General features: G+C 46.1%; 1 protein-coding gene across 4 annotated transcripts in view; it reads left to right on the top strand.

Moving 5' to 3' along the window:
* The window catches only part of LOC102688582 (dynein axonemal heavy chain 3-like), a 238715-nt gene that overhangs the window by 169585 nt on the left and 56666 nt on the right, over positions 1–12464 (top strand). For all 4 annotated transcript variants that reach the window (XM_069192669.1, XM_069192670.1, XM_069192672.1 and 1 more), the window contains 5 exons: positions 6891–7043; positions 7854–7995; positions 9272–9470; positions 9694–9802; positions 10609–10728. In XM_069192669.1, the coding sequence (XP_069048770.1) occupies positions 6891–7043; positions 7854–7995; positions 9272–9470; positions 9694–9802; positions 10609–10728 (723 nt within the window). The remainder of the gene's footprint in view (positions 1–6890; positions 7044–7853; positions 7996–9271; positions 9471–9693; positions 9803–10608; positions 10729–12464) is intronic.

Here is a 12464-nt window from a genome sequence, read left to right as displayed (position 1 = left end):
AAAGGAGTATTTCATCAGATGGATGAAAAGAAATAAGTCACCAACGTGCCTCAGGTAGCAGAGGGAGGAAAGTCTGTATTAAACAGTGTTAACGTAGAAGAGGCAGATGTTTCAGATACCAGAATCAGTCAAGATTACGCTCCAGGGCTTGATGTTTTTCTGCCGTTTGTACTGAAGGAAGCAAGAGCTGTTACTCATGAGCAAGCAACCAAATCCTTCCAACATTCATCCAGGAAAAAAAGGTGACAGAGAATCAAATATGTACAGATACAGAACTGTAGGTACAGTAGGACATCTAGTGTGTGTAAGGTTAGAGAGATGCAGTAATTATGAAGCAGATAACTGGAGGATGATCTGTGTGACAGTAGAGTTCTAGGGATGGTTGGCACTTGATCCTTGTTAGAATTCTCGGAAAAAGCGGTGAAATGGCAAGCAAAATATAGGATATCTAGTTAAAAGTGTAGAATTGAAATCAAAGGGTGTTTAAATGAGCAATGCACTGGTCAGGCCTTATTAAGAATACTGTGTACAGGTTTGGTCACAGTAAAAGAAGATGTTTCAGCTCAGATATCAGTCCACAGAAAAGCAGCCAGATACAGTACATTACCGAGCTTAAATAACATTTCTGCCCTAACATTCTCAGAGCTAAACCTAGTCAGTCTTGACCAGAAAACACTACGATGTGAGCCAGCTTAGTGTTCAAAATCCTAAAGTTCACAAAGTGACCTTGGCTTGTTCTGAATCAACATGAAACACGAACCAGAGGATGCAAGAAGTGGGGGCTCTGTGGCTCAGGATCTGTGCCTGTGGCTGGAAGGTTGCCGGTTCAAATCCCGTGGCTGGCAGAGGAATCCTACTCTGTTGGGCCCCTGAGCAAGGCCCTTAACCCCAACTGCTCCAAGGGCTGATCCTCCGCTCTGGCCCCAAGCTTCTCTCTCACTGCCTGTGTGTCTGTGTGTCTCATGGAGAGCAAGCAGGGGTATGTGAAAAGACAAATTCCTAATGCAAGAAATAGTATATGGCTAATAAAGTGATCTTATCATATCTGAGTAAAAAGGAAGAGGAGGACATTTAAAACTGAGAACGGGAGGTTCTTCCTTACACAAAAGGTAGAGGGGGTATGTAACAAGCTGCCGAAGTCAATACGCTTTGAATAAATGGCTAGCTGAGCTCCACAGATCAATGAGCTACTATTAACCAAGTGGGCCAAATAGAACTCCTGCAGCTTGTACCCTTTCCCACGTTCTCTTTTTAAATCAACCCACAGACAATAGCAGTAAGACACACCACAGTGAGGTCTAGTTACAAATTCTTCACACGAAGAATGACCAGCCATGAGGTGTTGAAGGACTTACTGTAATTAACTATCCAGAAAAAGGCCATATGGCAAGATCATTTCCCAGCCTGAAGACAATCACGTTTTTCTCCTGGAGTTGACTAATGTCATCTGGGAGCTGGGTCTCTGCTCAGAGTGCCAGGGCTAGTCACCAGCCTCTGGTCACACACTGCCTGTGATGCCTGTGAGGGAGGTCTTGAAATATTTCTACTCCCTTTGAAATTGGGCATTAAATTGGGCAACAGGAATGTGCCAAAATGTCCAATGAGTGAATATGGAAACAAGCGGTACTAGAGGAGAAAGACAGAAGTAGTTCAAGTAGGTAGCTGCGTCAGCATGCGTAGGCTGCAAAGGAACAAGTAAAAGTTTATTCTATACTGAGAAGAGAAGAAAGGAAACACAATGAAGTGTTCGGGTGAAGACACCCGGAGAAGGCTCCACAGCTGAAACGTTGTGTTTCCTTTCTTCTCTTTCCAGCAGGGAAGAAACCTGTTACTTGTTCCTCCGAATAGAAAAGTACTGGGCCTCTATAACAGAACTTTACGTTCTTCCCTTGTGTACAATCACTGCCAAACAGTGACAGAGGGGCTGCGTTTTCTTTTTAAATTGTTTAAGGCTTTGATGTGATGAGGAGCAGCGTGTCTTTGAACTGCTCCTTATTCATCCTGGATTCTCTTTTGCGCCCTCGCTTTGTGTCTCTCGTCTCTCTGACGGCGGCGTCTGAAAAGAGGTGCCCCTGCCTCTCGCCATCATGCCGGCGGTTCGCGCGGTGCCCTCTCGCTCTGTCTGATGTGGTTCGCCGAGAGGCGCTGATGAAAGGCGAATCCCCACCTAAGGTGTCACTGCGGGCGCCGCGTTTGAGACGCGCCAGCAGACAAATTGCCGGATCGTGCGCTTTCAAAGGGACTCAGCCACTGTCGGTCAGAACTCATCAATCCCAGGCTGCACCTTGTTAGATCGATCAGCATCTCAGAAAGAAGACCGGCACAAAGACTCCCCTCCCCCCCCACCCCGCCATTATTAACGGACAACTTTAGTCTTTTAAAAATGATAACATTGAACTTTATTTTATATAGCGCCTTTAAGGTGGCTTCACGGAATGACAACAGCAATATACAGTACACAAGATATGCACATTGAAAATACACAATGAGAGGAGACAGTAGATGGGAGGTACAGAAAACGAGCAAAGAGGTGAAGAACAGAACCAGTGAAGTAAAGGCTCTTCTAAAGAAGAAGGTTTTGGGTGTAGATTGGAAAGAGTTTAGGGAAGGTGACTCTCTGATATCCTTAGGGAGAGAGTTCCAGAGCTTTGGGGCATAACAGGAGAAGGCCCTGTCACCCATCGAGTGGAGACGGGCTTGGGGGACAGATAGGAGACCAGAGGTAGAAGTGCTAAGGTTGTGAGGTGGGGAGTAGGAGGATGGTGGTCCAGACAGGCACCAGTGTGCAGCCCCCACCTGGATGATGTGACGGCAGCCACAGTGCGTCAGTACACTCCCCACACACTAGCTCTCAGTGGGGAGGAGAGAAGAGTGATGAAGCCAGTTCAGAGATGGGGGTTATTAGGAGGCCATGATTGTTAAGGGCCAATGGGAAATTTGGCCAGGACGCCGGGGTAACACCCCTACTCTTTTCGAGAAACTCCCTGGGATTTTCAATGTCCACAGAGAGTCAGGACCTCGGTTTTACATCTCATCCGAAGGACGGCACCTGTTTACAGTATAGTGTCCCCGTCACTACAATGGGGCATTAGGACCCAGACAGACCGCAGGGTGAGCGCCCCCTACTGGCCTGTCTAATACCTTTTCCGGCAGCAACCTTGGGTTTTCCCAGGAAGTCTCCCATCCAGGTACTGGCCAGGAGCACACCTGCTGAGTTTCAGTGGGCTGCCAGCTGTGAGTGGCAGGGTGAGATACTCAACCAAACTCGATGAAGATGAACATTTTGCTGCGGCGACTCACTGACAGCCATAGTTCAGCAGTGCGTTCGTGCGGTTTGGAGAGGCTGGGGAGTTGTGTGTCTGGCGTGGATCCCTGCTGCACAAACACTCTTCGGGGTCGGTAAGCAGCAGGTAAACACGCCGGTCTGTAGCCAGGAGTGGAAATGCTAATGCAGCATTTGTTCAGCTGTGTGTTCAGAGAGCTAGATCTGCGTACTGATCGGGCTCAGGGATTCTCGATTCACAGCCAAGCCAGAGACTTGTGTCTCTTTCTTTATCTGCTCTGGGCAGGTGTGAAGGCAGCCTGGGGGTATTTCTGTGTGCAGCTCTCAGAAACTGTAAACTTACAAACAAACTTTCACATGAGTTCACCAGTGTGTAGTTTCTTTTCCTTGTGCCTCAAACTGTACAACATAAAATACAGGTGCTTGTTTTTGCCACTATGGGCAAAAGGCTTATCTAATTAACTAAGTCTGTGTGCGTGTTTTGCCAAAAAATGAGGAATTTAGCACTCTACAACTGATTGCATTGTTCTTGAAAATGTGTGATGTTCGTGTCCGAGACGTTCATTTGTGATCTTCTGTACATTCACCACACTGGGAAATGAGAAAGCTAGAGAGCTCCCCCTGCTGGTGTCTTTTAGCATAGCTCTTCAACATCATGGCAATGTAAACTGATGCACCTTGTTCAGTGGTCTTCTGTCTTCACCAGATCTCCTGTATATTGGGGCTGTTGGGGCTCAGTGATAGCCAGAAGTCATGCTGGGGGGGGGGGGCTGCACTTCAGTGGTAATTGAAATATGTCCCCTGCTATATAGGAAGTGCTTTAGGATATTTTGGGGTTAAAGATGCAGTAGAACTGCAAACAGCTGTTATTAATATTCTTATTCACTACCTTGTCAATACGTGTTCACAGTGATGTCCTCATAAACTGGTGACCGTTTAGAGGTTTTATTTTACTTGATGGTTTTCGCTATGTCAAATCCCTGTGGTCTTCTTTAGAAACGTGTGGATACATTTAGTGCAGCACGAGCATTATAGTATACGTGTATATATAATATACATACAGTATATTCAAATGATATAAAAACATTAAAAAATATTCAGTCTATGAATAGAAATCACCATTGTTCTTAAATTAAGATACTGTATTTTACAAGGATCTTGTCTCTTCTTGTGTATAAAAAATTACGTTTCTATGAGCTAGTAATTTAAAAAACTTTTAGGGTTTCTTTAAAGAAAAACTAACTAATAAGTTGTCTCTGTCTAAGTTACATAAACCACCACCTGTACTTCAGTCGCCTGACCAATTGCTTCTGCCCTGGGATTGCTTAGGGTGACATCTATTAAAAATATATGATTAAAATATTATATACAGTATATTGTATATGCTTTTATATTGTATATAAAAATGTGTGATTCAAAGTCTCATTCTGACACACTGGAACATCTCTGACCATTCTATGTTACTCGCACTTGATAAAGGACTTTGTTCGTTGTTTATTTTTAAAAATAAAGAAATGCAATTTCCACTCAGCAGTCACTCATCAGCACATCGGCACTAATTAAAAAACATCGCTTTTCCAGTACTGGCAGAGCAAATACACAAGCAGGAGATGCTTGCAAACAAACACAAAAGAGCACTTCTCTCCCTTCATTTGAGCAGCGAGGGCTGTGTTGTTTGATTAATTCATTTACTTTGCTTCCTGAGCTTGCTTGTATCGGGGCTTGCGAAGTGCAGGGTCTCTTGGAGGACAAAGCAGATTCAGAGCGTGTGATGTCAGCACTCCTCTCTAGCATCAAAGCAGGCTCTTGAGCCTGGAGTGCCCTGCGTGAACGAGGGGTCCTCTGTGTAGCGGTGGGGGCTAGAGGCTTATTGATGGACTGGTCTGTGCAAAACCAGCACAATGCAGCCCTGAGTGCATGGCCTCTATTCACGGGCACTGACATGCTTCTCAACAGCACTAAGACGGCCTGAACAGAGCCTAATTGCATGTTTTGTGTTTTATGAATACTGCGTCCACATGCACAGATCAATACATTCCATCACCCTTCCTTTTTGTAGCCATCGGCATCAATGAGAGCTGGAAGAATTTGAACACGACAGAAAGGTGAATGGAAGACAGTGCCTGTACCAATAATAATACACACCGAGTGAGCTTCTCAAATAATAATACTACTAATAATAATAAAACCCTTTTGTTGAGACGTATACTGCAGATTCACATTTTTTTTTCATTTTCTTCAACTCATATTTATACTCGTGAAAAGACTGGGTCTAAGGAGGATGATTAAAAGCCCCCGGTTCTCAGATAGTTTCTTAGACCATGTTATCGTCGTTCAAACAGACAGAGCGACCTAAGGACCTGTCAGGACATGATAAGCCATAGCTGGGCAGCGTGGGCCTGTGGCCCAGCTCTCAGGGTCACTGTGGGGACAGAGCCAGTTTCTGAAATCACTCTTTTCCAGCCTCATTCCTTCCTGTTCCTTGCTCTCAGCCATCAATGTTTGTCGTGCAAAATTCGAACAGCACTTCTCCACTTCTTCTGTGTTTCCCTCCCTTAAATCCTTTGCTCCCTGTGCAATCAGTATATAACCCAGCAGCTAAGCGACTGTTGCCTGTCTGGAGCTATCAGATTATGTGTAATATGAGCAGATGTGTGCATATGTTTTGTTGCATGTCTAGGACTATTGTTTGTTTTTCATTTATATTGATTTTTATAAGCTGGAGAAGGCTCCACAACCGAAACGTTGTGTTTCCTTTCTTCTCTTTTCAGCATGGAATAAACCTGTTACTTGTTCCTTTGCAGCCTACGCATGCTGACGCAGCTCCCCACCTGAACTATTTATTTTTGTGTTGAGCATTATTTGTACGCTGTTGCCAAAGACAATTTTCCTTTTTTAATTAGCAATAGTACCAGATTAACAATACTTTATATACATTTACTCTGCTTTCCCAGTTTCCCTGCTTACGCCTCTCTGTTTACCCTGCTTTACTCCTCTCTGCCACTCTTGTACCGGGGTAAAGGTTGTAGTAAGCTTCTCCTCTCCCCTCTGCTCCCTGCGCTCTGTCCAGTGGTTAGGGTTTTTCTTATCGCAGTGCACAGGCCTCCTGTCATCTTTCTTTTGGATTTGTGGGGCTTTTCCCGAGAGCACAAATTAAAACTCTTCTCAGATCTCTCCTGCTCTGTTCCCTCTCTCTCCAGCTCATTCGCATGCACGCGCTGCTCTATTGACAGAATCGGCCTGGTTCCCCAAAGCAATTAAACAATGCAAATCTCATGAATACAGAAAGGACTGATCATTGCCTAATGATTGCAGTGTTAACTCACTGTCCTTCTGCCTTGAGTCTCTCCTAATGTCTTTCTCCTTTTCGCTTTCCCTCTCCCCATCATTTCTGTCTTTCTCTCCCCCTTTATCCTTCATTCCCCTAATCCCTGTCTCTCTCTAGCATAGAATAATAATGGATGTGCTTCCATTATTACAGGTTTCTTAGCAGGCTCATTGGAGTTGTTTGAAATATGCAACAGGCTAGGTTGCTCTGTGATCCTCTCTCTCTAATGTCTCTTCCCTCCACCCTCCTCCTCCCCCCCCCCCCCCTTTGCCCTTGCAGGTGGAGAAGGGGATGCAGGAGTCTCTCCGGCAGGTGCTGCAGCTCTCTCTCCGTGCACATTCCCAGAGCCCGAGGGAAAAGTGGCTCCTGCAGTGGCCCGGACAGGTGGTTCTGACAGCCAGAATGATCTTCTGGACCGCTGAGGTGTCCCAGGTCTGTGTGTGTTCCTTCTGTCAGTGCGTGTGCCCCACAGGCACGCAGGTTAGAATATCTCTTGGTCTCCGATGCTGCAGAATTTACGGAAGATGAGTATAAGACACAAGAAAAATGTAATCTTAGATCACAGGCGAGCACACACCTCATCCCCTCGGGGTCCCTATAGATCAGTGGTCCTCAATCGTGGTCCTGTTAACCCACCACACCCACTGGTTTTCATTCCATCCCAGATAATGGAAGCCTTACTTCATCGAAGAAGTTGCTTCAATTGAATATTTGCGTTTTGTTTCTAGTCGCAAGTGTGGGCTTTTATTTCACTTACAAAATACAACGGTTTAAGCTCCAACATGTTGAAGAGCTGGGAACAACCAGTTCAAATGAAGCTCACTGTTATTATTAATTCAATGAAGGGTTTGATTGTGTAACTGAGGGCTCAGCTGGAACAAAACCCAACTGGCGTGTGGCTTTACATGGGGAGTACTCTGGAAGACAGGGAGTCCACTGTTGTCCAGAAATTCTTAATGAATGAAATTCTCCAGAGCTCCAGCCCACAGCCTCTGGTACCTGCCTGGTAGGTTAGAAAATGTTTTTATTCGCCTTCCAAGACAGGCTTATTCAAGCCCACTGTATGCTGGGAAGGCTGCTCGGAGCCTGTGTTGTCATTACATTGTGAGACATTGTCTGTGAGACCGCGCTGGGAAGTGGGCTGTGACAGGCTGGTTCCTCCTCGGATACCCCTCTGCTGAAAACCCGCGTGCGTACCGTATGTGTGCAAGCTCAAGGTCTGCTGTTCCTGCCCTGCTCCAGGTGCTTTCCCAGAGAGGAAGCCTGCAGGGCTGTCTGGACAGGAGCAGTGCACAGCTAGAGGAAATGGTGGGGCTGATCAGAGGGCCGCGCAGCGAGCTGGACAGGATCACGCTGAGCGCGCTCATCACGGTGGAAGTGCACGGTAAGAACCCCTTGTTTTAGGGGGTTTCATTTGGAGCCTCCAGTTGCTATTTTCTTCTATTTTGTTCCCTGTCCATTTGATATGTCCAGTAATAGCTCACTCTGAGTACTGTGCATGCTTTCTCATTCATGCCTGTAGTCTAGTCATTTGCACTGTGGTGCTTTCAGGAGAGTTAGCACCCTCTAGGAGAGAGAGGAATCTCCCGCTGACAAAGTTACCTGCCATGAGGCAAATCTCAGGGGTGGCTGCTGTGCAGAGATCTGAGGGTGCCGTGACAGTCACAGTGTAATGATATAGCCCAGGGTCAGGATCCTGACATTGGGATTACAGGGATGAAATTGGTCATATTAATTGATTTCTCCCCTCAGGTGTCCCAGAATGGGAATGTTTAACAATGTTAATATGTTGCTACAGGAAAGAACAATGAAAAAGAGGACTTAGCTGAGGGCCTCCTAAGTGACTCGAGTGGTAAAGACGTTCACCCAAGCATAGTTTGAAGCCCATGATCATGGGTTCGAGCCTGGGTCTTGTTGAAATGGGATCCAACAAGTACAATCAACTAAATGCTGCCAAGACTAGGGTTAGGACTAGGGATTGATGGGCAGGACTCTCCCTGCGATACAGTGCAGTGTCCTGGGTGCCTGCAGGCGAGCGGTGCTGTCAGTGGGACACGCTTTCCTCTGGTTGGCATGGTTTAGGTACTGATGGATTATAATAATATGTTATAATGTTTCTTTATTTGCCCTATACAATTTCTTGCATTAGGAATTTGTCTTTTCACATACCCCAGCTTTTTCTCCATGGAGACACAGACAGGGAGAGAAGCTTGGGGTCAGAGCACAGGGTCAACCATTGTATGGTGCCCCTGGAGCAGTTAGGGTTAAGGGCCTTGCTCAGGGGCCCAACAGAGTAGGATTCCTCTGCCGGCCGCGGGATTTGAACCAGCAACCTTCCAGTCACAGGCGCAGATCCGTAGCCACAGAGCCACCGCTCCGCCCCAATTAAAGGGCAAATGTCTTTAAGGTTGCAGGTCAGAGGAGTATACTCCTTCACTTCCTCATTGTGCAGGGAGTCCAATCCTAAGGACAGTAGCTGCAAAGCCAAAGCATGAAAACACCCACCTGGCTATTGCATATCACGATGATATATCTAAGTAATTGGTAGTTCTGACTTTTTCTGAAAAAATAAAAAGGAAATGACTGAATGTTGATTGAAAACTTAACTGATGGATTAATTTGTGGCATTTTACGTGAGTACCCTTGTCTTCTCTTCTCAGCTCGAGATGTGGTGGTGCAGCTCCATAACAAGGGGGTTTGCGATACCAGTGATTTCCAGTGGGTGGCGCAATTGCGGTATTACTGGGAAGGGGAGCAGGTGGTGGTGAAGATGATCACTGCAAGGGTTGACTATGGCTATGAGTACCTGGGCAACACAGGGCGCCTGGTAATCACCCCTCTGACTGACCGCTGCTACAGGTCAGTGTGCATTCCTATCACATAGTTACCTACTGTAACATACAGTAGTAATAGCACAGAGCCTCTTGGAATAGCTTCTAATTCTTATACAGTAACACACTGCAGCACTGTTGTTATTTTAGTAGCGTGTCAGGGAAATGGCCTTGTAATCATTTTAAAAAGCTTTAGAGGCCATCTCCTTTCTTTCTTGCCCCTTCTCTTTCTCTTTCTCTCTCTCTCTCAGGACGCTGCTGGGGGCTTTCCAGCTGAATCATGGTGGGGCACCGGAAGGCCCAGCCGGGACGGGAAAGACAGAGACCTGTAAGGACCTGGCGAAGGCTGTGGCCAAGCAGGTAGAGAGAGGCTCATGCAAGTCAGCACTGGCACGGCACTGAACTGGCTTAGACACGTGCTGTCAGCACATTTTAGACCCTCTTTAGAAGACACTGAAACCTCAAGAAATTCCTTGTGTTCCACTCCTGAACGAGTGTTCACTGTTCTTTAAAATTAAAAACCATTGTTTGTTTGTTTGTTTGTTTGTTTGTTTTTTCCACTCCACAAGAGACAAGCACAGGAAAGGAACACAGCAATACAGAGTGCAGTGACCTAGCTTTTAGAGTGCACTCAGCACTGTAGATGGCAAGAACAACAGTAGTGTAACTTCAGAACATATCCGACCCAGTTCACTTGATTGGCCTTGATCTTGCCCTTGATTGGCCCTGAGGTCAGTCTCTTGCCCCACTCCTCTGGTACTTTACTGTTTTCATTATGGGTGCTGTTACCAAGCAGCACCCCATTCCAATAGGTATACCTGAAAGAACACAGTGCATAGTTATTGTTACAGAAGAGCTTTAGTGTGGAACACTGACACATTTAGTTAAGCTAAAAAGTGATGTAAAAGTAGGCTGTTGCTCTCAGTGATACAATTGAAAAAGGTTTCCTCCTCTAGAAGCTGTTTTTTCTTGTCTATGTCTTCCCAACGGTTATGACGAAGATTCTCACACAGATAGCACTCTGCTTGAACAGTGAGGATATCTTGTCAATGGTAACCAAGGTCCGTTGCTGCTCAGATCGCCTCTCTGTTCAAGCGCGGCGTGGATGTCTGTGCCGGCTCAGCCCTCTGTGACGCAGCTAATGTGTCTTGTGTGCTCCTCAACAGTGTGTGGTGTTCAACTGCTCTGACGGGCTGGACTATCAGGCCATGGGGAAGTTCTTCAAGGGCCTGGCCCAGTCAGGGGTGTGGGCCTGTTTTGACGAGTTCAACCGCATTGAGCTGGAGGTACTTGAGTCTCCTGTCTTACCCCTGTCCGTGGCTCCTGTGGCAGAGACCCTCTGACTTGTCTGCAGTGCTTTATTTCCCATCACGCACTGTAGGCACAGTACCTAGGGCCTACGAAACTTGTAGGGCCTACGAAGGAGGGAAACGCTAGTGATGAACGAAAAACAAGCTGAAACAACATGCCTGCGATCAACTCAATGTGCGTCAAATCAATAATCATATGCTATCTAGCTGTTCTTCTAGAAACTAGAAGTAGCGAAGTGATGGTCTCTCGACTCGCTTCATCCATCACGTGGTTTAGCGTTAGAATAGTTTAAGGTGCATCATGTCAATCGACGTCATTCAGTTGGCGTTTACCCCTCTTTTTGCACATTTCGGAGTGAAAGTGCCGAGGGCCTACGACCACCAAAATCCGGGCCTGCTTGTCTGTTCCAACTGTTCCGATCTTGTTCCCCCTGGATATATTGTACAGTATAGCCTCTCTATGCCCTTCCTGGTGCCCTCTGTCCCCTTATTCAACTGATATTCCTCATTCCACACAGGAAGCCCTAAGTAGTTTCTTCTCCCATCTTTGATTAAATATGCACCATCATGGTACGGGCCACAGCACACAGAATCTATCCCTGAAGTGTAGAGGGTGCACAGCAGGACTGAGAGAACACTACCACTTTCACCCTGGAGGCCAGTCCATCTCAGAGCCCTTAGGGTATCTAATCGGTTTAGCTCATATGTCTTTGGAGATGAGAAGGCACAGGAGCTCTCTGTTCATATGTGTCACACAAGTTCTGTCGATTGTCTGGCTAACTGAGCCGAGATAATTGCTTTTTTACAACGTAGTATGTGATGCTGAGCAGTGTATATGGAATATTCTCCTCCTAAAGAGTGATTGCAGCCTGCAGTCTCTCCCTTTCTGGCATGCTACTCTAAATGCATTTGCCTTCATCATCTCCAGAATGGGCAGGACTCCCAAGGAGAAGATTGTGATAGATGGCCGGTGCAGCAGGGGTCATTGGCCAGGCCCGGTAGTCATCTGCCCTGCAGGGGCAGGTGTAATGATGGAGTGTTTGCTGAACAGGCAGACTGAGTCAGGGATGGGGTTGTGGGTTGTGGGTTGTGGGCAGCAGGTGGGCAGTTTAAGCATGTCCGCAGTACACCTCTGGGTTTCACTGCTGTGACTACTAGACGTTTTTATGCTTCCTATTTTATAGAAGAACATAACTGTAATTCCCTGAATTATAGAAACAGTAAAAGAACCTGCATAAGCACGAGTCAAGCTGTGTGATCCAGGCATCATAGGTTGAGCCCAGGCCATCTCTCTAGCTGACCGTGACCCGGTTTCCCTGGATGGTTGTGATTAGTCGATCAGGGCTCTCCTGGATGACTGTGACGCACTAGCTCTGTATTCTGTGACATAGAGCTGCCACATTGAAAAGACACAGCTGGCTCTTCCACATCAGCTGGGATTATGACAAAAAATAGTTATCTTAAAGGCATTTTAATAGTCTCATTTAGATATGAGAAAAAAATTATAAAGGTTCAGTTCTTTTAGCCTGTCCTTCCTTTACATCCAGGAATATACAGTAGCTTATTTACATTCTCTTGACTGATTGACTGATTCCAGAACAGCACTATCTCTTTTGTAGTATATTTTTGTGTGGTTACCAGAATTGTATATTATATTCTAAATGAGATCTTACTAGTGCATTTTTCAGTTTTAACATAACGTTCCTTAATGT

Source organism: Lepisosteus oculatus, chromosome 7 (assembly GCF_040954835.1).
Source record: "Lepisosteus oculatus isolate fLepOcu1 chromosome 7, fLepOcu1.hap2, whole genome shotgun sequence".
NCBI classification, from domain to species: Eukaryota; Metazoa; Chordata; class Actinopteri; order Semionotiformes; family Lepisosteidae; genus Lepisosteus; species Lepisosteus oculatus.
The sequence above is the reverse complement of the archived record's forward strand: the minus strand, read 5'-3'. Positions and strand labels throughout refer to the sequence as shown.